Source organism: Jatropha curcas, chromosome 4 (assembly GCF_041381405.1).
Source record: "Jatropha curcas cultivar XTBG-Jc1 chromosome 4, XTBG_Jcur_1.0, whole genome shotgun sequence".
Classification (NCBI taxonomy): Eukaryota; Viridiplantae; Streptophyta; class Magnoliopsida; order Malpighiales; family Euphorbiaceae; genus Jatropha; species Jatropha curcas.
Window position 1 is genome coordinate 30,148,777 of NC_143154.1, and position 24,592 is coordinate 30,173,368.

The 24,592-nt window shown below is 32.3% G+C and overlaps 2 protein-coding genes and 1 long non-coding RNA gene across 10 annotated transcripts; 1 reads left to right on the top strand and 2 right to left on the bottom strand.

The window, feature by feature from the left end:
• Positions 1–1,842: 1,842 nt before the first annotated feature.
• On the bottom strand, positions 1,843–9,360 carry LOC105645907 (FAM63A-like protein (DUF544)). 3 transcript variants are annotated; one of them, XM_020683922.3, is made up of 13 exons: positions 8,996–9,360; positions 7,452–7,570; positions 7,256–7,362; positions 7,094–7,181; positions 5,006–6,092; positions 4,841–4,895; positions 4,605–4,686; positions 4,361–4,441; positions 3,400–3,504; positions 3,260–3,309; positions 2,836–2,956; positions 2,265–2,385; positions 1,843–2,075 (listed from the first exon to the last, which is right to left on the bottom strand). In XM_020683922.3, exons 1-12 carry the CDS (start codon positions 9,171–9,173, stop codon positions 2,305–2,307), a joined length of 2,154 nt encoding a protein of 717 aa, XP_020539581.1. In that variant the 5' UTR covers positions 9,174–9,360; the 3' UTR covers positions 1,843–2,075; positions 2,265–2,304. The 3 variants fall into 3 exon arrangements, with proteins under 3 accessions (XP_020539581.1, XP_020539580.1, XP_012087040.1); XM_020683921.3 differs by having other exon boundaries at positions 1,843–2,079; XM_012231650.4 differs by lacking the exon at positions 1,843–2,075 and having other exon boundaries at positions 2,115–2,385; positions 8,996–9,359.
• A 1,590-nt stretch (positions 9,361–10,950) lies between these two features.
• Positions 10,951–15,067, bottom strand: LOC149497218 (uncharacterized). The gene is made up of 2 exons (XR_016320361.1): positions 13,074–15,067; positions 10,951–11,341 (listed from the first exon to the last, which is right to left on the bottom strand). It is a non-coding gene; the product is annotated as an uncharacterized LOC149497218 (long non-coding RNA).
• A 2,688-nt stretch (positions 15,068–17,755) lies between these two features.
• LOC105645906 (agamous-like MADS-box protein AGL19) lies at positions 17,756–23,685 on the top strand. 6 transcript variants are annotated; one of them, XM_037637199.2, is made up of 8 exons: positions 17,756–17,897; positions 18,372–18,579; positions 22,125–22,206; positions 22,509–22,570; positions 22,697–22,796; positions 22,926–22,967; positions 23,055–23,096; positions 23,297–23,685. In XM_037637199.2, the coding sequence occupies exons 2-8, from the start codon at positions 18,398–18,400 to the stop codon at positions 23,423–23,425; spliced, it is 639 nt and encodes a 212-aa protein (XP_037493127.1). In that variant the 5' UTR covers positions 17,756–17,897; positions 18,372–18,397; the 3' UTR covers positions 23,426–23,685. The 6 variants fall into 6 exon arrangements, with proteins under 6 accessions (XP_037493127.1, XP_012087039.1, XP_037493125.1 ...); XM_012231649.4 differs by having other exon boundaries at positions 17,812–17,968; XM_037637197.2 differs by having other exon boundaries at positions 17,815–18,036.
• Positions 23,686–24,592: the final 907 nt, after the last annotated feature.

The following is a 24,592-nucleotide window of genomic DNA, read 5'->3' on the forward strand; positions in this document are numbered from 1 at the left end:
TGGGGTCCACTGGTCGCTAGTTAATAACAAGAAGGAGGCATGAATATGACCTTATGATGGTATAATTTCAACCGTTTGATTAGTCACATTCACGATTAATGAACGAACTACTATAAAAACTTGCTTCTCATGGATAATTTTATTTATTTTAATTTCAACGAAAAAATGTTCAATCAATGCCACCTACTATATGTTACTTTGTCAACTTTCTAGAGAATTATAGTTGAAGATGTAAACATTTTTTTTATCCACTGTACCTGATTTTTTTTTTCTCTTTAATAATAGCATTGAGAGAGAGAGAGGGAAAATTAATTCTTAAAATTCAAAATTTTTAATTAATTAATATTATAATTCAGATTAATGGGTAAAATTGAAATTTTAAAGTTGTTTAACAGTAGTTTTAGTAATTGTATACAGTTGAAATGGAAGGACCATTAAATTAATTTTTAAAAGCAGAAAATTTTGATTAAAGAATTAAATAATAATTCAACCAAATATTATTGTCTATTAATTCAAGTAATGTGTCATTTGTAGAAAGAAAGTATATAAATAACTTGAAGTTATTCTATAAAAGAGATGTTTTTCTTTTCTTTTTTATTTTTCACTTCTATATTAGCTCCTTTTCTTCCTTTTCTTGTACACTGAAAGTTGATCACGTCTCTGAGTTAATATATATATATATACTGAAGTTAAAAACCAGATTTGGTAATACAGTTCAGGCAACCATAATAACGCCATTGTCTGTGAAGAACTTAAGAGGCAGAGCAAAACCTTAAATGAATTTCCGACATCCTCAGGTTTTGTAATAAAATGATCCCATTAACGTCTAAATTAATTTATTTTTGCAGAACAAATGTAATGAATTAAGCCAGAAGAGATGAATAAATAACGTAATTTCCAAGAAAAAGAGGAGCATTGTCGTTGGAGTAGAGGTAGAGTTGGAGGTGGGGTCACCCTCACAGCTGTAACTTTGTCTTCTTTCCATTACCTTAAGATTGAGACAGCCCTAGTGTGGTCCCTTCTGAGTTTTTTTTTTATCCCTTGTTTTTCTCTTTTCTTTTCTTAATATAAATAATAATTAATAAATAATAATAAATAAAAAAAAGATAAAAATACGTTGAGTCGTTTTCATAACCCCACTCAGTCTCACATCTTCTTCTCTACCATTTTTTTCTTTCTCCTCTGCTCTATTTACTCACGAGACCACCAAACCAAATCAATTTAAAAATGCTTATGAATTAATACGTTTTTAGGCCTAATTGCCCAGTTTAGAACATAAAATTATTGACTCATTTGCCAGTTCTGTGTCAGATCCACCCGTGTCTAGATCTTCACCATCCGTTGGTTGGAGGTACGCTAACAAGAAATTAATAGCAAACCTTTGACTTTGGCGCTAATTGTTGTGTTAAGCAAGCAAACTTAAAAATGGGGTTTCACATTCAAGTCAGCAGCAGGTAGCATTACGACACGTTTCCCATTCCCTTCCCCACTTACAGCAGTCACACAGTTCTTTAAAAAAAAAACGACAAAAACAACGTTTGCCGTTTGCACTTTGAGGAGTTGAACTCTGAACCTAGAACTGAATGATAGAGATGACGGATCAAGAACTGAATGCTAGTCAATATCATATTTTTAACGCAGTTGTTGGGTTTTGATTGATTTTTGGATTATATTAACAATCAAAAAACAAAATAAAACAAATGAATGTTCAATGTTAAGAATTTGATGACATAACAGCAAGAAGAGGAGCTCCTTTTGTTCCAAAATTGAATCCAGAACTGCTATTGTCGATTTGTTAAGAGACATCAACATCAACATCAAAGCAGTACTTGGAAAACGACATTCCCATAACTTTTAAGGCGTGCGCTGGCTGGCTTTGTTCACATGATAAATTCTACACCCGGGTGAAAAAAATGCATGGATATATATGCTTATAGAAAAGAATCAGTCACAGGCCCACCCCACCACCCCCCTATATATGGGCCCTCTAAATGGACCTACCCATGAATGGCACTTTATCACTTCAATAGACCATTGTTGCTCCACTTTCTAACTGAAAGTAAAGGGACCTCTATCTATCTGCCCAAAAATAATTAATGCAAATTACATAGGTATGAGGAAAAGAAGAAAATTTTGGGGCGTTAAGGTCTAGCAATATTAGTGCTATATACTTTTTACATTCGAAAAACCTTTTTATCTAAATAAACATGTATTTTTCCCTAACTTTATTAATGTCATAAACAAAATGAAGCCCAGATACAAACCATTTACAGTGCAGACTTCCATGACGCCTCAAAGCAAAACTCACATCACACTACATTTATCCTTTGATTTTGCTTCTGCCCTGGAAGATGAAGATGAATATTTCCCACTGCTTCTTGGTACCTGCAAAGATCATTTCACTTTTAAATTCGACTTCTCCCCTCTGGGGAATCAAGCTAGCGAGTGATAAACAATTGACAAAAATCAACATCTAACCCGAGCTTACAAGTATGATGCCTGAAATTAATCTTAAGCATTCCTAAATTGTTTATTGATCATGTGTCTTCAAATTAACATGTTAAGTCTCTTTCAATGAATCACCAAAAAGTTGCAATTACATTTGATAGAAATTGCTACATTACAAGGCCATTCACATGATTCATATATGCAAGCACACGATAGATATTTACTACTTTTTTTTCTTTAAATTTCCATGAGATCAATGTGAGGTGTAACTCATGTTAGCTTGTTGAAAAACATAGGGAGAATAATTAACAGCACTACTGATCATTTCGAGAATTAGCAAAATATCAAAACATCCAAGAGCAACGTTAGTAATCTTTAACAGCCTACCTGGGGACCTGTAACCAGTCTTGAACTACCAGTAACTGAAGGTTGCTGTGAGTTATTGCGCTGTGGTGGTTGCTGCTCAAACTCCTGTTGTTGCAAAGCTATTGCTAGTTGCAGATCAGAACTGCCACAAAAATAGATTTATGAATGTAAAATTTTGACTGTAACTTGAGGCAAACTATGGTCAGAGTACAATGAAAACTGCAGAGAACTACATGCAGTGTGTTAAAAATTAGTAATGGTGTTCTAGACTGTATGTATTTATGAATGTAAATTTTGATTATAACCTGAGGCAAACTATGGTCAGAGTAAAACAAAGAAGTTTGAAAACCTACATGCAGAAGTAAAAATTAACAATGGTCTTCTAGACTATATGCTATGGGCGTAGAATTAAACTTATGCATCAATAACAAGTCAGAACAATTACTTTATATCCAAACCCGCTTGTGCTGCACTATCAATGCTGGCAATATAGTCCTGAGAAATAAAAATTCAAAATAATTGATATTCAAGGTAAAGACAATATTAAAGTTCAAATATGTTCTGGAGCCAAACAGAACCACATACAGCAGTACTGGCCATAGCATTGTGCTCATCCCATGTCTCATTTGAATGATTTTCCACCTTGAATTCCTTGAAGTTGCCAGTCATGAACAAGGTATCCCCATTAACCTGAAAAAATGAAGTTGAATTGGGATATGAAAGTTCACAAGCTAGGTCTAGAAGGAAAACCTTTAAAATGTTATAGTAATTAAGCATAACGATTTTGAAGGTTTGAGATTTTAATCTGCTGCTTATTTTAATTTTCTACTTGGAGATAAGAAACCCAAATGACGACAATAATCATGTCCAACCCATGTGCCTTATGTTCTCAACAACTACAAATACAATTCTGTATTGTAACCTATTTTTGGTCCATCAACGAGGTTGTTGTTATGGGTAATATGGCTTGATTTGTAAAGTAACTTGATCCCCTTGTTGGATATGGAAACAAAATTATCCTACAAGATGAACCCCTTGTAGAGTGGCAAACATAGTAAAGTGAGTGCATTTTCATAAAAAATTAGCATAATTTGTGAGGGTGCAAGAGAGTGATAGAGTTCAAAAGAGAGAAACAAGCACTTATGGTACAACAGGTTTTGGATTTTTTAGTGAGAGGACATGATTTTGTAAAATTTCCATTGATTTTGTTGGATGTGGAGTAGGCAATTTGCTGAATTGCCTTAAATAGTTCATTTTAAGTCTCTATTATTTTGCTTTGAGTGATTGCAGAACAAAAAAAATGACTACACGTTTTGGATTTTTTAGTGGGAGGACATGATTTTGCATAATTTCCATTGATTTTGTTGGATATGGAGTAGGCAATTTGCTGAACTGCATTAAATAGTTCATTTTATGTCTCTATTATTTTGCTTTGAGTGATTGCAGAACAAAAAAAATGTATCATTCGGATTTTGATGAAAATTATGGTCAGTGACCAGCATTAGAGGCATATCCCTCAAAAAGAAGAACTACTAGATAGCCTTACCTCATTTAGTTTCTCCCACACCAAATCAGGCTGATTTAAGTAACCCTGGTCTGTAGCCAAAAGATAAAGTTCGCCATCATACTGCAAAACAAATGAGTAAATATATCATTTAATCAAAGTTCAGAAAATGAGAAACTAAACAAGAACAACTTAGTAAGAAATTGGAAAGAAAAATAATAATTGGTAAATCAGATCCAAAGTGTTTTCAGCATAATGCAAAAGTCCATGTAGGCTCATAACTAACCTTAAACATTGTGCTGAAGTGATTGTTACGAAAAAAAACACACAGCTCACGTTCTTTGAGCCCATCCTGCAAGCAAAAGAGGCTGAAAAGAGAAAGGAATTATATGTGCACCCAGCACAAAAGACCATGAAATCCAACTGCTCAGAAATTTCACTGTATGGAACAAAAAGAATGGAAGAAGGGAATTCCAGAAAAAAGCAAATCAGTACATTCTATAGCCAAATAGGTCAACATACCCATAAAATGTCAATTGATTAGCATTGTTCTTCAAGAAGGTCCTTATCAGCTCCCCTGATATGAATTAACAAGGGGGAAACGTGTTTGAAATCAAAAAAATATTAACTGACAAATAACGATCCATGATATAATCGATCCAATTATGTGACACAAGGCTGACGTACCCTGTTGTGGTGTGATTTCATCATTCGACATCACAGTTTTATCAGCCTGTTCCGCAAGAATCACCTCACCTTCATACATGGGCTCTGCAGTTCCTGAATCTAAAATGCATTCTTCACCTTCATAAATGGGCTCGCTGCCATCAACACTTGAAGTAAATGTTTCAGGTACATCTACATTCTGAATTCTGCCACTAGACGAATCTGAATCTAGATTTGGCATAGATAACCTTGATAGTTCTTCTGTATCATGCACACCTGAAATATCTGCTGGTTCATGAATATCAGTTATGGAAGCAGATTGACTGACGATCTTTTCACCTCCCCGAGAAATATCAAAACCGCCTTTATCAAGGGATAAATTAGTTTTTCCACCAGATGCAGACAGTACACCTTCAATCTGGATCGATGTCTTGACACTACAATTCTCAATAGCATCACTACAAGAACCATGTTCTCTGGATTCTTTACAAGTTGACTGATGATCAAGAGGTATGCTATGATCAGTCTTTGAGGGAGAACATGCCATTTCTCCTGGAAGAGTTTCTACAGGGTTATTCTGATCAGTCTTTGAAGGAGAGAGTGACATTTCCCCTGGAAGAGTTCCTAGAGACATGAGACTATTATGCTCCTTGCTCAAGATGCTATGGCCATTATCAATACCAATATGACCCCCCATCATATCTACAGAATGTACAGGCACAGCCCCCTTTGCACATGCATGCTCATCTAAACTAGCTGGCACAAACCCTTCACTAACATCAGCTACAACAGCACCGTCTACTGAAGTGGGCAATTCAGCCTCCGATAATTTTAAAACCCTCAATAGCTCTTCTTCTTCTTGCAGGTCCCCTTTCCTCACTGTCAGGTGATCAGAGACTGAACGTGGAGAATCATCAAAAGATCTTGTTTTGGAAAGACTGGGAGAAGGAACACCCAGAGTCGCAGTGGTAGCTGCAGCAAAATCAACAGAATCTTCCTCAGGGTTATTCTTACTTTCACCTTCCATATTTCTTGTGTCCAGGGCAACAAGCTCCCCCATAAGAGTGTTGTAGGACTTTAAACCAATAGCATTAGCAGTATCATAATCCTAGTACACCCATAAATGAAAATGATCAGCTATATTGATAATGCTAAAATCCAAGGCAAGACACACAGCAGGGTATAACTTCTGAAAAAATTGGTACAAGCAAGGAACCAGGAAAGATAATAAGTCGTGTACTGATAAATGGAACTAAAAGTTCTCCAAACAGAAATCAAAAGTTCTCCATGGTTTCACATGTATTGGCACCATGGCAAGATTCTCAGACAACTGTTAAAAGCAGACAACAAAGCTAACACAACATAAACAAATGGATAACCACCCAAATATTGCAGTACTGGCAGAATTTATATGAACATGAAATGCTAGATCCACAAAAATTAGGTGTTAATGAGCTTTGCACCAAAAAAAATGAAATGGCATCCATCTAGTCCAGAATGACAAGTGAGTTTGCCAATGGCACAAAGTCTGTATAAAAACTAGAACTACACCAGCAGCAATTATCCTACTTCTGTTGACATCTAAGCCAAAGAACTAGTGAAATCATTTAGGAAGGGCCCTGGCTGGTCAACATCCAAAGGAAACCTTCACCTAAACCCTCTAGCTATACCATGAAATAGGAGCACTAGCATCAAAAGGTCAATTTAACATGAAGTCAGATAAAAAACAATAATGCATTGCAAAAGTGACATCTAGTAAGCACATTACAACCCAAAGATATGGGTGTAATAAGCACTAACCAGTACTTCCTATGAATACTTCTATGAAGGTAACTAAATATTTAAGTCATAGCTATTGGTTCACCAAAAGTTCAAATAAATTTACCTAGAATCTGCCTGTAGCTTCCCAATTAAGCTAGGCTAAAGCCACTGGTTCTAAGAAATTATACATGAGCATACACAATGAATCATAAAAAAAGCATATAACACATAATTATAAGATGTTCTTTAATCATATATCACATTTTCAAACGGACAACAAGGCAATTAAAGCGCTACAAGGAAGCAGAACTTCAATCTAATTATATTTAAAGTTTAGGAAGAGCATACTTGGGGATCAACTATCCAACCGTGATATAAAGGGATGTCAAGCAAATCAAATATGGCACACTCTGGAGTAAACTCGAAGTCATCTATCCTGCACATTCCATGCATATTTATTAAAGTAAGGAAGAAGCACTGAAGCGCATGTAGAGAGAGGCAGAGTACAACCTCCTAAACTTTATATTTACATCAATTCCAGTTGCAAGACGCGGAAGCAAATCGATAGCATCAGCAATATTCTGCTGTTGATTTTCAACATAGCCTGCATCTTTATTCTGCATAATAAAGAGAGCAAAGAGATTAACTTACAAAAGCAAAGATAAAATTTCTTGATGCAACCAAGAAGACAGTTGTCGGTTATTACATTTACATTACTGTTGGAATCAATCAAACGTTCTGCAACCAGCGATAATAGTTTCTCCTGCGAAACTTCAGCTATATCTGGGCTCAGATTTAGATTGTTCCTTAATAGAAGAACATTACCTATTGGAAACCCACATATAGACAATCAAAAAACTGAACTCTATTATAACATGATGATGACATCAGACTGCCAGTATTGGGTTGTACTAAGAAAGGAATACAACTCATTATTTGTTAAATCACCTTAAGATAAAGCATAATTAAAATGAAGAATTAAAAAAAGAGAGATTGAGAAAGCATAAAACAAGTATATCATCCATTAATACAATTCATATTTCCAAATACCAAAGGAAGCATTTGAAATTAGATTCCAAAGTCAATTTCAAAAACTTGGTTTTTCCGATGACTAATAAGACCATTTAAAAACATAAGGACCACAAAAAGTAATGGCAGAATCTTTCCATTTCTCCTTTTTTTAAATCCTTCGTAGAACTATGATGAATGAAGTCATTGGCACAAAATCTAGTTCAGTAGTCAACAAAACTTTCAAAATTAACACCAGTTTTATGAAATAAGAGTCCAATCAAATATCACTGGTAAATTATTCAGCTTTGCTGGAACAACATTAGCACTAACAACACAAAATATCATTTTCATCTAAAACATCTAGCTTGATGAAATAAAGGCTATCAACAATAGAAACTTCAATTCATCTAAATTCAAGTGCAAAGTAGTCTAGCTCTTTTCACATCAAAAATAAATATAATTCCAGCAAACAAATGCTCAATTTATTTAAAATGCTAGCTTTCTTTCCCAACAATCAAATAAGTTGCAAGGAAAAAAAAAAAGCAAGATGAAACAATAAAACTAAAAAAGAAAGTTAGTGAATAAAACGAAAGAGAAACCATGAAAAGGGCAACCGGACTTTCTTTTTAGTTGTCACCAAAACCCTTCCACTTAAACATTGAAGAGAAGTGGCATTGACATTTTTTTTTTTTTTTTTTTTTTTTTGATACCTTCAGAATGATATTGAAAATATCCTCCAAAGTCAAAACTTTTTTTTTTTTTTTTTCAAACCCTAAAAATGGAGAAGGTAAAGACCGAATTATTTACTTTTTCCAGTTGCATCATTTGCGAGCCAAGTGAGCAAGCACTAAAGTTTTTAACTGTAACTAATTGATCAAATTGCATTAATGTCCAGATTAAGATAAAATAAAATTTGAAACTTTCCTAGAAACAATTTTCCCTCACTGAAAATTGATTAATCGACCTTTTGTTTGTCTACTGACAAACAACCGCAATTGCACAAAGCAATATCAATATATGCATAGAGTTCTAAATATATCTGATTCATTCATCCGATAGAATTCGGTAAATTAAGCATGAAAACAGCCTTTGCTATTTTGAGGGAAACGCAATCAAACCAGAAATAGACAAAAACCTAGTATTCAAATTTCATTTCCATATTTCATTTCATTTTCTGATAAATCAAAAAAAGATGAAAAATGAGAAACCCTAGAGAACAAGCAAGAGAGAGATAATTACAGATAGCGAGGAGAGGGCAAGGTCCATTGTCGTTTTGGAGAACGATAGGAGTAGTACGGCCCAAGAACTGTATAGTCTTTGTTTTGTGGATGCACTCTTTCTCTTTCACTGCCACTTGTTGATTCTGCTCTTGTCTTTGTTCTTCGCTTAACGAAGACGTAGTAGAAGCCATTTCCATGAGATTATGATCCCTCGATGTTCAAACGACGACTCGTTTAATCTCTCCAGAAAGGACGAGAGAGAGCTAGAGAGGGAAAAATCTGGAGATAGAAGCTGTAAACGAGATTTTATAAAAAAAGAAGATACAGATTACAGTTTGGGTTGGCTGATTTTTTCTTTTTTCTTTTTTCTTTTTCACGTTCGACGGTATCACCAAAGCCGTTTGTTCTGTTTTTATCTGATTTTCATTTTTATTTTCTCCTTTTAATTCGCTATACGTAAACGCGCTGGTGAAAATGGTACCTCGTGCTTGATAGAATTGTACGCTCATGCTTTATTAGTTGTATTAAGAAAGCGGTTTTAAAGGAATATTCAATATTCAGTTATAATTATTAATTAACCACAAAAAAAAAAAAAAAGGGATTTTATGATCAGAAGAAATCCCTTTTCTTTGATTATAAAAAGATCTCAAATTTGATTGATTTCATATTTGTCATTTATATATTAGTTTAAAAATCTTAATTTCCGTCAGTTAATTGAGGGATTACAAAACCAATGCTTTGACTTCTTTTTTGGGAAGCATTTTTTGCAAAAGAGTTTTTTTTTTTTTTAAATCAATACAATTAAATACTGTGTTTTTTTTTTAAAAAAAATAAATATTGTGTATTTTTTTATAAAGTGCATTGTTTATGCAATTCAGTCACTTTTATTAAGTAATAACAAAGCATAAATAAGAGTTATATATTAAAAATAATTGTGAGTTACATTATTATTTTAGAATTAAAGGTAAATCTCATTGTCCTTTTATCTTTTCACCTTTTAGATTTTGGCCTTCCACCCACGCCAATTGTATATTTTTTTGTCAGTAATAATTTATTTTCATTTTATTTATTTTTTAATAATTTTTACATATATATATATATATATATTTGTTTGGAACATATATTGATAGATATGTAGTTACATAACTTTAATCTCTTAAACTTGTCTTTATCTTCAAGTGCTTTTGGTATTCTTAATAGTTGTTTATTTGAGCAGTTAATGGATGATGAATCTCAATTAACAATTTATAAATTCAGCCAAATGATTCAAAATTGGTATTAATGAGTGATTAAAAAGTGATATATTGTTGCATAATTATATGAGATAATTTTATCTTTTCATATAACGAGTTGTTAGTTATCAAAAAAGCTTTTTTTTTTTTTTCAGACAATATATGACTTGCAAATTCAGGTAAATAGTTTATTGATTCAGTGTTCGTGAATAGATTTATTTATTATTGTCCGGATGAATAAGTTGAAGGTCTAATATGTTGTCGCACGATAAAATTGTTAAGAATCTCATATTGACTAAATAATAAATCCATATTAGATATATAATTGTGGTAAGTTAACTAATTAATTGGTTACTAATCTTTTAACATTGATATATTTAAATTCAAGTAAATACACATCGCATATTTTCACCTCACGGGTAAAATGACATAATTTTTATTAATAAATTGTCAATTTTTGAAGGTAAATCTTATGGTATACACTTCATCAATGTAATGAATGGTGAGTTTTTTTTTTTTTGAGAGTATAATAATGAGTTTTTTTTATTGACAAAAGATACTCCATAAAAGATCATTCTAATTTGTGTGTATATAATACTCTCTCCGTTCCTTTTTATGTATATAATTTGACAAAATATACATATTAATAATCTAATCAACATAAGTTATTTTGTTTTTTTTACCCTTAATAACTGATTAAGATATTAATAAAAGTCATTCATTTAATAAACAATTATAAAAGTTATTATGAAAAAAAAAAATAATTATTTACATATATAAAATTTTGAAACTGTCACGACCCATTTCCATGGGCCGGACCGGCACTAGGGCCCAGGTAAGCTTAAGGCCCCCGAGGCCCGTAGTAAGCCTGAAACGCTACAAATTTGCTATCTCAATAAAATTTCCCTGCTTACAATACACTATAGTTATAATACAGGCTCACAGAATTATTCCATCTATAATAATACACAACTTAAAAGTATACAAGTTCTATAACTGCGGAGTTTACTGACGGATGTATACATATAAGTCTTCGGACAATTATCTATTTAATTGATCAATACTAAAATTAGCGAATTTCTTTTTAACGGTGAAGAGAAGAGTTATAACTGGGATTTAGAAAATGCTACTTCCTGAAAGAATTGAACAAAAGGGATGTGAGTTTATTAATGAATAATAATTATTGCACAACACACACATTCACACATTTGTATAAATATATCAACCTAGTCATCCGACTAGGTATATGCTCACACAGCCAGTCACACAAATGGCATATCACCGGCACTCACAATTATTAACATCTTCATATAATCACATCACGTGGAAATTAGTCAGTGGAGTCACCGAACCCCCGATGAGCCGTCCTCCCACATGGCTCATCCTCTCACATGTGCACCAAGGAGCCGATCCCCCATACTGGCCGACCGGTCTAATCCTCACTTGACCAGCCCTCTCATTATTTTTCCATTCTCTCTTTTCTTTTCCATACCAACAGGACGCAACCCGGTCGTCTCCATCAAATCTAGATTATCAGGCGCTCACAACAGGAGGCCACCCTGCGGGCTGCGATCAAATCTAGATTATCCGGTGCGCCCAATAAAGAAGCCAACCTGTGGTTAACAGGAACGGTAACGGTAGGTGCACACGGGGGCGCCGATCTCCCATTTACCCGGCTAACAGAAACAGAATCAGGATCCATATAACAAAATCAGAATATAACAGAATCAGAATCAGGATCCATATAACAGAAACAGTCTCACAAACCCATGGTGACCCACTTCATCCCAATTCCACACAAACAAAGCAAGGCATTGTCACATCACAACTAATCAAGCATTGCAATTAATTGCAGAAATATTGCAAAGTTAAACATCGGAATGCAATGCATAATTAGACATTCATACCCAAATGCAAATAAATGAATAATATTAACAATAAACAACAATGATAGAATAAACAATAATAATGAAAATAAACAATAACAATGAAAATAAATAAGTAATTGAATAATTAAGTAAATAGTGATGATAGTAAAATAATTAGAATACTTTATTTACTATGTATTGAGTTATAGAATTATTCTAAGTAAACTTATTACTTTACATTGTTAACTAAACTAGCCTAAGTTCTATCGAAATTTCGGCAGCACCTCCCCTAAATATTGGACTATCTACCTGCTCAAATATCACAATATTAGTATATTTTTATGAATCAATGCACACAGCCCATCCGTCGGGCAATCAATCAGCTATATTCCCATCCTCCTTTCAAAACAACTCAACCCGTTCACCATAATCCTATTTTTCAATCATAGATCAATCAATTCAGACAGCCCATCAACTTCAAGCTACATATATCATTCATCACACTTACATATATACTTAAATGATTTCAACTAGTTAACCTCCATGCGTGATTCATTAATAGCGTTAATTACCCTATAACTATTTACTTTAACTTGTAACTTCTCCTAACAATGTTTATTAAAATTCCTATTTAACTTACATAGAATTTAGTTAGAAATTTTTATTATTTATTATATATATATATATATATATTTTATCTTAATATCAAACTTCCTAATTAATTATGGTTCATGTGATTTATTTGACCATGTTCTAAGCTAATTTGCAATTACATTACTCTAAAATCCTAAGCCAATTAACAAATCATATTCACTATTCAAATACACACACTAATCAATCTCATTTATTTACAAGACTATAAATGTTCATATATTTTTAAGCTAATGCAATAACCTAATTTCTTGTTATTCAATTTAATCTATTTAATAACTCAATTAAATTCATTAATCAATTAATTTGTTATATACAAAAATTGAAAATTTAGTTCAGAACGTACCAATTGGGAATCGGGCGACGATTCCGTAATCAGCATGAAGAGAAGAGAATTCTGTCTCTCGGAGGCCTCGCCGGAGTGTCGCCGGCCGGTAACCGCCGTCGCCGCCGTGCACGGTGGTCGGAAAAACGACTTTTGCCCAGAATTTTACAATATATACACCAAAATGTTCGAAATCTCATGGGGACTTCGGATCTGTGTTCAAATTGGACTGACTGTGCCTTAATTGGCCGAAAATTACTTCGACAATGGCTTCGCCACTGCCATTCATGGCAGTTCCGTCATCCAGGCTTCATCGCCGGAATCGATGCAGGGAAAACGTCAAGCAAGTGATGCGGAGTCAATTGAGTCCCTCAGTTGCATGTGAAGCAGTCGTAAACGGGGTGGATTTCGCCGGAATCGAAGCTGCGTCGCTAAGAGGAAGAGGCTTGCATCGTCGCCGCTGAGGGCCTGATCGACGTGAAGAAAGACTGGCAACGTGACCGGCGGCATGAGAGGAATCGATCGCCACCCACCATCGTCAGTCTGGTGGCCGGAGACAGAAGGAGAGGGAGAGGAGGGAGTTGCGCCCGCCCGCGAAGAAGGAGAGGAGGAAGGGAAGGAAAAGAAAGAAAAGAAAGGTATGTCGGTTTCTAGGTCATTCCGGTTCGATTCGAACCGGTTTGATCAAATTCAACGATTTGGCTCGATTCTTGCTCAGTTTGCAGGTTTTTCTCTCGGTTTTCGAATTTTTCGTGTGGTTTTCGAAAAATCAGTTTGATTTTAAGGCCCGGTTTGATTTATTTTAATTATGCAGTTCGATTCCATAATATTTTCTCTATTTAGTCAATATTAATAGAATATGAACAATTGTGACATTTGATTTTTTAGGAAAATTAATTTATATATATACATAATAGATTAATTGCTGGACTTCACATTATTATTCGAAAATTTAACTGTTCTCGATTCAAAATTTTCGACATTATATTTGGGCTTGCGCCCAATTCGAAAATTTGGGCTCGAATTGAGACTGTATTACATTTACAGCCCACACGGTCAAAATTCCCGATTTTTAATTAAATAAAAATCCAAAGATTTCAAAAATAAAAATTCGGGGTGTTTCAGAAACATTCCAAATATTTTAGGACATTTAGAAAAGGAATAATAAATAAACAAAATGGGATGGAAGCTTTACATTTTCCATAATTAGTTTTCTAAATGATATTTTTAAATTAGTAATAATTAAAATAAAAAAATATAATAAATTTTGCAACCGGACAGGAGCATAAAATCTGGTAATCACAGTTAATATCCGGTTCAGTTACTAATTTGAAATATTTGTAGGGGTCGTATGGGCTGGATTCGGATGAGACTTAGACCGAATATTAAAGGCCTAGACTGGTTGCCCTCACCAGACTCAAAGCCCGAATTTCCTAAACCCACGCTAGATCCTATAAAGAAAAAGAACCCTTGTGTCCGCACCTGAACTGAACCGGCTCCAATTTATTATTATTATTATTAAATTAACATAAATATTCCTATCAAATTTATCAATTGACAAAAAAAATTTTAAGCATTTTGATTTTATTAGATAAGAAAAATTAAGAAACCAGTAAAAATTAATCAAAATCAATAAGTACAAATAATAACGTGCAATGGACGGTTGACTGATATAATTAAAAGTTATGACGTTATTGAAAAAACATCCCGAAATCACCTCACGTTCGTAGAGAAGAAAACGAATCGAATTAGCTGACCTGCACCTGCCCCATCTGGCTAATACCCGACTTCCATGCAAACAAGATCGACAATAAGGTCAAAGAAGAGTTGACGAAACCCAGAGAACAAGATTGTCTTAAAATGGTTAGGCCATGGCCGACTAAGGAACAAGGAGTGTCGAGACTTGAGAGTTGAGAGAAGTGGAAGACAGACAGGGTTGGTCGTGGGTGCAAAAGCTGGTTGAGCTAGACACATTTTGATAGTGCTAAAACTGGTCCACTAACCTATCCAAATAAAAAAGAAGGTCCTACTGCTGAGTTACTTACGTTACTACATGTTTTAATGGTCTAATTGATAGAACCCCTCCATCACATGGGACTGTCCACAAGCTCCACAATCATGGCGACCTATTTATTACCTAAAACCTAGCACTCGTACGATGCAAGACAATGCCATTATAATTTCCTACTCTTATACTGACCTCTCATTTTTCATTAATTGTCTCATTCTTAATTTCCATATAATTTTATGCAAATTCAAAAATAAAATAAAATTCAAACTTGCAAGTTTGTAATTTTAAAAATCGCACTTTAATACTTATTCTTTACAATTTTACTTGAATAACTAGCAATATTTATCTTTTAATTTGAATTCAATACAATTAGTCGAGTGAATGATATTGAAATCTCTCTTTTACTGTTTGTAAATGTAGTGGACTAATACAGGGGAGTGCATTTTTTAGATTATTCAAATTAAAAAAATTTTAATTTTAGTATGTTCCTATGCATAGAATGACAGTTAAATATTTTAAACCGTAAATATATTTATATATATTTTGATAGCCAACTGTTAGAATTTTAAGAATGTAAAAATTTTGACTACGTTCGGCAATAACTTTTTAAGTAGGTTTTAGTTAAATGCTATTGTTTTTATAATATTCAATAACATAACATTTGAAGTAATTTTTAAATTAAATGAAGATTTTATAAAAAAATTAATTTCTATAATATTTAATTTTTAGCATTTATATTCTAACAATTAAATAAATACTAAAACAATTAATTTTGAACCACTGTGCTGTTCTGCTTCCACTACAAGAGCTCTTTGCAGTCAACTTGGAATTCAATAGCATCTTTAAAAGTAGTGATGGGATGGGAGTGAAGTCTTTTTCTTTTTTGTAACATTGTATGCTTTAATTAGACATGTAGAGTATAATTAGCTATCTGCAGAATTTCTTGAAGCATCTAATATTTCATTCTGATACATTTATATAATGTATATTCTAGGAATAATAATAATTAGATAAATTAATTAAAACATCAATCAAACAATTAAAGTTATGTAATTAAAGAAAGTGAAGGTTCAAATCAGCATTAACATAGATTTAATGCAATTGGTCTAGGTACAATGGGTTTCCTTTAACTGTTAATCACTACAGGAGCCTGGGGATAGAACAAAAAGAGAATAGTAAGCAGATGAATTAACTATTATAATTCTCTAATTGATAATCTAACTAGATATATTAATTAATTGAATTAAATCAATTTAATGAATATTTTAATCCGCAGCTAATCGCTAATTAAAATTCTAATTAAATACTGATTTCATCAACTAGTTGCAAAAGTTTTTACAAACGGTCACTATTATCTTTTTATAATTAGATAAAAATAAATTTGTATCTTCATAAAATAAAATTGATTTTATTTAGGATCTGGTAACTGTTTGAATAATTTTTTATGAAACGTTAAAAGTTAAATGTTTCATAAATTAATTTTTTCACACAACGCTATCCTAATCTGTAAAACCTAGTTACATAAATTAATTTTTTACTCAATGCTACTCTAATCTCTAAAAGTTAGTGCAAACATTATGTTACCGAATAATTTTTTAAATGCCATTTATTTAATTAGTCAAAACGCTAAATGCTACTAAAAAAAATTGTTGCAATAAAGAAAAAAAATCATGATGGATAATATTTTATTAAATTATTGAATTTTTAATTTTTAAGTTCTTCAATTCATTAATAAATAAATTATACAAATTTAAATTAGTTTAATAATATAATTTTTTCAATCATTTTATTTATCAAATATAAAATTATATACTCAGACCTTAATGAAAATTTAATTAAATTAAAGAATAAAAAATGCTGGAAATTTGAATCTTGACATTGTTTAATTTAGTATCTGATTCTCTCTTCAAATTCTTTATGAGTATGTTTTTGAAGGTTTATAGAAATATCAGGAAAATGGGATGCACTATTATCAATAAAAAAAAAAAAAAAAGAAAACAAAAAAGAAGGACTCCACCATCAGCCCAACCCATTGCCCAACTGCACCAATGGTCCCCACAGAACCGCTACATGAAAAGACTAGCTAGGCCAGCAACTCCGTGGTGCACTGTGCACACACTGACAAAAACACAGCTAATAAAAACCCCATATAAAAATAATAACTGTTTTAAAATCGGAATTATTCACGCGTCAGCAATCTCACGTGTACACCAAAATCTGAGTCGTTGAATAGTCATCCAACGGTTTATATATATAACTTGCACGTGAGTATGTGGATACGGTATACTGTATACACAAAGAGGCCAAACGAGGAGGATCCACGTGACATGATGTGCTGGCACGATATAATTGGAGGAGCACTCTATGTCATTGTACGGAACGATACTGACGTGGCTTCAAACCTTGTACGGGTACAGAGTTTATTTGCTTATGTTTCACCATTTACCAGAACTTTGTGCTAAAGTGTCCATAGAGTGCGCAGATTTTTCATGCAACCCTTTGGAGCGTTTGAAGGATGGGAAACTGTCTGAGAGGAACTGGCAACCGACAAGAATGTTCGTTGTCTTGGCCTTCACATGGGCTTTTGCCGCTGTGTTGGATACCGGAAAAGGAAGTTGTCAGTTCTCAAAGGCCAGGTGTCATGGAATAAGAGAATAGGCATCAAACTTTTGGTGCAACCTGATGTGTGTTTTATTGGGTGGAGTAATAATGGGAATCACATGATATTGGCATTTGGCCACCCATTTAAGTCATATTCTCTGTTTTCTTTTTTTGGGAGGTGTCTGTTTTTTTATCTCAATTTACCAAAAGGAGAAAGAGATTAGGTTCTTGATGTATTGCTTCTTTTCTTTATTCAATTTTATTTAGATATACACTTCTAGGGTTATAGGCAGCAAGTGCTAGGGTAATCTTTAAACAATCTTTCTCCTTATCTTCCTCTTCTTCTTCTTCTTCTGCCAAGATCTTTCTAGGGTTTGTATGTGATCTTCCAATTCTTTCTTTCCTGGGTCTTTAAAAATTCCACAGAATTCTTTTTTCTTGGGCTCCTTCATTACTATTACAGATAAAGGTTTCAGTTTTCTTGTCAGGCATTTCCTAATTTGACCAAATTTTTGATTATTCTCTTTCTATTTTTGGAAACCTTAAATCTGAGTCTTGCATAGTTGTTAGCAAGTCTTGGATACATTAGGTCTCTATGAGTCAATGTTCACTTCCTAAAAACACAGGATCAACCATTTTCCTTTCCTTCTTGAGCTATTTTCCTTCACTTTCTCTTAAGTATACCTTGATTTTTCTTTATTTTGCAGATTTATATAAAAAGAAAGAAAGGAAGATGGTGAGAGGAAAGACCCAGATGAAGAGAATAGAGAACGCAACAAGCAGACAAGTAACCTTTTCAAAGAGAAGAAATGGACTTCTAAAGAAGGCATTTGAGCTCTCGGTTCTTTGTGATGCAGAAGTTGCACTTATTATTTTCTCTCCAAGAGGAAGGCTTTATGAATTCTCCAGTTGCAGGTACAGTTCTTGCATCTTTTAATTCCAAATTAGTATATATATGAGAAATCTTTTTTTTTTTTATTATTCTTTTCCTGTTACTAATATCTTTCGGCATCAAATTATTTGATAATATATATTGAAAAAGACTCGATTAATCTCGGCCTTTAATTTATCTATAAAAACTACAAAGGAAAGGCCCCCACTCTTTGGGTAGATAACCAGTGGGTTAGTACTAAGTGGAGAGTACAAGCTTTCAGGCTTTTATCAGACAAATTTGAAGAGACTGATCTGCTTTCTCCTCTTTGGTATCAAATCTAACCAAGTGATTCTGTGTTGGGTTTTCATTTTGATTTGTCGGTACCTTATTGATTTCAATTGTCCTATATATTGTTTTTCAATTTCGTGGGTCGATGTCGGTCATAATGATCAGGAAAAACAAGAAATAAAAGGAAAGGAAAGAAAAGAAAGAGATCTTGCATTAGGGTTCATTGATTAGATCTGTTGATTTATTTCACAGAAGGAAAAATAATCACTAGAGAAATTTTCCTTTATCATTTTTTTTTTTTTTTTTTTTGGGTACAAAGGGAGAGCAAAGCTAAAAAAGAACACCTAAAAACAGATTGTGGAGGAAGTAGTCCCACAAACATCATGCAAGAGACATAGATAAAACTCCCACAGGAGGATGCTCAAGAAAGAGAAATTTTCCTTTATCATTTTGCTATTCCATGTGCATACTCTTCAAACAAGTGGGAACCTGTTTACCCTAATATAAACACAACCTTCAAGTAAATGAAAACAAGGCAAGAAATTAAAAACAAACGTATTTTCTCGTTCAAGATCACTAAATAATCTACACTGTTTATGAAACTTTGCTGTTGACATAGTTACAACTAATTTTTAATTAGAAGTTGTTAAGAAAGGTGTTTAATTAAGAATAAATTATAAACGACCAAAATAATAGTAATAGTAATAATAATAATAATAATTAATAGAAGTAGGAGAAAATATCTGACTGGGCTATTTTGGGGGTTATGAGATAGAGGTGGTTTTTGCCTTGTAATTTATCTTTTATCTATAAAATTACAATTTTGCTTCTGAAAAGAAACAAACTGCTTTCTCCAAGATGACCACTATCTCTGTTGGTAAATGTACTTGTTTGATTTGTGACCACAGATTAATTACTGATAAACCACATTATAATAACTGAGTATTACGCTTTAACAATTTAAACAGTACTCACTCCCAATAACTTAGGACAAGCATTTGTTTCTCCAACTGTAGTTTGTCTTTGATTAAATTATCGGTTCACGAGTCACTTTACATTGTTGTTTGTGTCAAAACTGTAGCTTCTGAATGATATATGAATATAATGGGGATATTAATTAATATCCAAAGTTTGTTTTCTTGTTACATTATTGCTATATTTGATTGATAATCCTAAACCATGTTCTTGTTGCTTATTTGGGGAGTTTTGTAGCTAGACTGCCTTCTTATATAAGATTGAACTAACCAAATCTTTTAAACCATATATATGTTTCTGTAACTCAACCTAATTCCTCTGAATCCAAACTCATTATTTACTTTGTATATTTCATTTTGTTTTATTGATAGATAGCTACTGAATATTCTTTAGTAAGATGAATAAATAAATGAGCTCTTCATGCTCTAGAACTTGTTAATCATCATGTATACGCCTCATTATCCATCACTTTTTCTAAGTTAAATGGGTTGAAGCACTGTTATATAATAAGGTTAAATCTTTCTTTCGAGCAACTCAATAAATTTATGAAAAGTCTATTATATTATTAGATAAAAGAACTCGAAGCAGAGACTTCAGCTCCCCTCACCCCTCTGAGGAGACCATTAAAAAAATTTTATATTTCATGCTTACATACTTTAAGAGTAGTGATTCGAAGAAAAATCTTTCATTTTAATACATGCTCCTCCCACCAAATTGGGTTCAGCCATTAAATATGTAATATTTTTTCTAAGAGTCACTTAATCTCTGTGGAATTAATTCATTCAGTTATGTATTCATTTCGTCCCACCAGTTTTTTTATGTATGGGTGTCTCGAAAAATTAGTCTCATTTATATTTTTGTTGTAAAGTATTTTTTTTTTTTTTGTTGCTTCAAAACTAACAAAAAGGTAAAAAGAAAAAGTTTAGGAAGAGAATCAATAGAGTCTAATCTAAAATTTTAACTTAAATTATTTGCTTTTTATAGGTTTCTCTTTATAGGCCATATTCATATTTCCTAGTATTTGGAATCATATGTGATGATCTTAATGATCCTCGTATATGTCTTATAATCTTATGAAAAATCTATTTTCTTATAATCTTAATGTTAACATGTCTTGTTGAGAGTATAACAAAGCTCAAAGAGTCAGATGTGTAAGAATTCTATAACCAAAGCTCTGCTGTTTGTATTGTTTAAATTTTAGGCAAGGAGACAAATTGAAGGAAGGATCTTGGTGAAATCCAAGCTTGAGTTGAGGGAGCCTGACATAAAGGAGATGCATTCCATTTGAGAATATTCAAGATTTATTTCATTTATAAATGAATTTCATTAACTCATTCTAATAGATAATTAAACAAATAAAAATGAATTTAAAGATATATTTTTAACTATAAAATTATGAAGTATCAATAATTATTTCCAATTAGTAGATTTGTTATTCAAATGAACTTTAAGTCTATTTGGTACACATAAATTTTATAAAACTTTATTAAATTCATTTAAAAATTCAAAATTTCATATTTGGCATAAATGAAACTTCATTTAGATTTCTACAACTTTTAATTTTCTGAAATTAGTTATATTTGGACCATATATCAAAATTGATTGAATTTGCAAATCAACTCTAAATTTAAAAGAGGTACAAGTTACGAAAGGGTAATGAATTTTAAAAACAAATTAATAAATCTACATATTTATAAAGAATTATATAGTTGATCCAAATATGAAAATATATTTGTAAATAATTTTTCTTAATAAGATTCATTTGCAATATGTAAATGAATACTTAATTTTCACATTGTTAATTTTATAATATTACTAAGTTAGAGTTAATTTTTATATTTTATCAAATTTTATAAGATTTGATTCAATTACAATTAATTTTATGAAATTAATGAAATAAAATTTGAAATGAATTTTCATGTATATAGACATAAATTTTAAAACACATTTGTTGCTCATTCTCAAATAAAATTTTATTTTCTTAATTTGGTGCAGAAGGAATTTAAAATTTTTTAATGCTTCATATTAGAATACTTAAATTAATGGAATCCTCCTATTTAATGGTGGAGCAGAAGAAGTTATTTTAATGGCTTATACTTGAGTTTGCATGCAAGTATATATTTAACATATATATAATCAGTTTAGAGTTGGTTAAGATTGGATGAAGGTTGAGAAGTTTATGATTGTGAGAGAGAAGGTCCATACATCGGCTGCTTTCTCTTTGTTAATGAACATTGATAAGTTAATGTTAAAAATTTCTTCGAGTAATAGTAGCTTGCTTCTTGCCTCACCCTCTCATTTCTGTTCTTGTTTTGCTTTTCAGCATGAATAAGACCATAGAGCGGTATCAGAAGAAAGTGATTGATCTTGGAATCAGCATCAAAGCAGTTCAAGAAAACATGCAGGTCACTCTTCTTCCATTAATTTGATTTAGAGATGTGAATAATGGATTCCTAAACTAGTTTGACGACAGGTTTTTAGTTAGATAACTTATAGATATGACCTTTTTTTCCTATTCTGCTCAAAGAAATAGACTGAAAAAGTTGTAAGGTGATACTGCTTTACCCATAAAAATATAAATTATCAGTTGCGATGATTTGCAATTACTGAAAGATGCAAGTGCTTGATATGATTATGATATGATATCAGAGAACCATGCACTAGATGTACATTAATGAAAAGGAAACTCGGTTTCTTTTGCATGCAGAATATAAAAGAAGATACTCTTAGCTTGGGAAAGAAGATCGAGCATCTTGAAGTTTCTAAACGGTTCAAGCCTTTAATTTGACTCTTGCCTTTAATTTAATTATTGGTTTGAAGAATTCATGAAGTAGTTTAATTCTCAGAACTGTAATTTGTTTTTAAAGTCTTCAAGTTGTATATATATATTTGCAGAAAAATGCTAGGAGATGGATTGGAACCATGTCCAATTGATGAGCTACAGCAATTAGAGAATCAGCTGGAGCGAAGTTTAACCAGAATTAGGGCAAGAAAGGTACTTTTTCCTAAATGTTTTCATTATCAAATATTATGCAAATTACTTTGCATGACAGTAGAAGAGATTGAAAATTTTATATAGATATAATATTATTAGGATCTTATAATTTACTTTGCATGCATTCAGGGTCAGCTATTCAGGGAGCGAATTGAGAAGCTAAGGGAAGAGGTAAACTATATTATGTTTATGGTTTAGATTTTAATTTGTTCAAACATTTGCTAATTGCTGTTAATCGCCACCACATATATACTTCAGGAGAAAATTCTGTTGGAAGAAAATACAAGTCTGCGAGAGAAGGTATAAAAACTTCCCATTCCATCTCCTAATTTTAATTCTAATTCTACTAATATTTTTGAATAATTAGTCGTTGAAGGGATTGAGTATTTGAAATTTGATACGGTGTATTATTTTGGCACTTAAAATTCTTACAATTTATGCATCGATAATACTAATTTATTAGCGTTTAATCTCCGTTTGGCTGATAAATATTTTTGTAGTGTGGGATGCAACCAATGGAGTTGTCAACAAAGAAGCAACAAATACAAGTAGCAGACAGAGAAAGCATGGAGGTGGAGACAGCATTGTTCATAGGTCCGCCTGAGACACGAATTGCCCAAAAACCGTAGGAATGTGATGATCCTTTCGTCACTTAAGCATGCATTTGCTTCCACCCATTACGTAATGCTACTGTTTCTTCTTCTTCTTCTTCCTCTTTTTTTTTTTTTTGACAAAATAACACATCCCATATATGTTTTATATATATAACCAAAGCAGTACATTAAAGCTGTGAAAATTGATTGATAACTCAGCAAAAAAACTTTTGTGAGCCACTGTACGTATATTCTTCCAATATTATTGTATTATAATATTCTTACTTACATTTTTATTTTTCTCTATCATTTCTTTTTTCTTTTTACAATTTTTTGGAAAGAGTTGCTTTGAAGGGTTTGTGTAAATAGTGTAAAAAGAAAAAAAAATTGAGTTTGCCCCGATAATTAAGTAAAATCAATCTTTAGTCTCCTAATTATTTGGAGTGGGTTTGCAACTTTTTGAGCCTTTGACACGACTTTAAGAGCCAAAGAGAAATGTTTTTTCTCCATCAATTGCCCAAAGAAGATGAAATAAACTAAACAAATAATGCTTTTCTTGCAGGATTCATTATTTAAGCAAGGAAGAAGTGTATTGATATAATTGAAAGCTAAACAAAAGTTTCTTCGATCTTTTTTTTTGAAAAAGAAAAAAAAGGAAAGTGCTTATGGCTTCAGACTTTCAGGTAATTATAAGCAAAAAAATTGTTGGCGCTTCAATCCCATTTTCAACTGTAAAATAGAGGAATGAATAAAACAATTTTGGGATATTGGGCTTCGTTCTCATGTAGTTTTAGATCTTAATTTGGTTGTGTTCAAGAAATTAAACGGTAAAATAAAAATTTTTATTTTACAGAAAGATGAAGAAAATAAAAAATAACAAAAAAAACTGCAAATTGGATTCAATTTCCAAGTTTAATAGTTAAAAAAAATGCTGGAGAGCAACAAGATTATGTCTGAGGAGTTACAAAGTGAAGAGAAGTGACAAAGGGATGAGAATTGTTTTTCTTTCTTGGACTGGAATGTGGAAAAGGAAGATCATGAGTTTCTTTTTTTAAGACAATATGATTTTTTTTTTTTTTTCAATATTTGACAAATATAATTTGAGCGAGAAAATCACACGGATGTTCTTAAGGAACCACATGGGGTGTTTTAAAGAACCACATGTGTGTTTTTAAGTTGACTTGTCACATACTTCATATTCTA

What these genes read in the sequence shown, in the direction of transcription:
- LOC105645907 (XM_020683922.3), bottom strand. Translation starts at nt 9,173, where the DNA reads ATGGAAATGGCTTCTACTACGTCTTCGTTAAGCGAAGAACAAAGACAA. An exon ending in AATCAATTGACATTTTATGG is followed by an intron (nt 4,687 to 4,840) that starts GTATGTTGACCT and finishes TTCTCTTTTCAG; the next exon opens with CCTCTTTTGCTTGCAGGATG. An exon ending in TGTGGGAGAAACTAAATGAG is followed by an intron (nt 3,505 to 4,360) that starts GTAAGGCTATCT and finishes TCATTTTTTCAG; the next exon opens with GTTAATGGGGATACCTTGTT.
- LOC105645906 (XM_020683924.3), top strand. Translation starts at nt 18,260, where the DNA reads ATGAGTCAATGTTCACTTCCTAAAAACACAGGATCAACCATTTTCCTT. An exon ending in CAGTTCAAGAAAACATGCAG is followed by an intron (nt 22,207 to 22,508) that starts GTCACTCTTCTT and finishes TTTTGCATGCAG; the next exon opens with AATATAAAAGAAGATACTCT. An exon ending in ATACAAGTCTGCGAGAGAAG is followed by an intron (nt 23,097 to 23,296) that starts GTATAAAAACTT and finishes ATATTTTTGTAG; the next exon opens with TGTGGGATGCAACCAATGGA.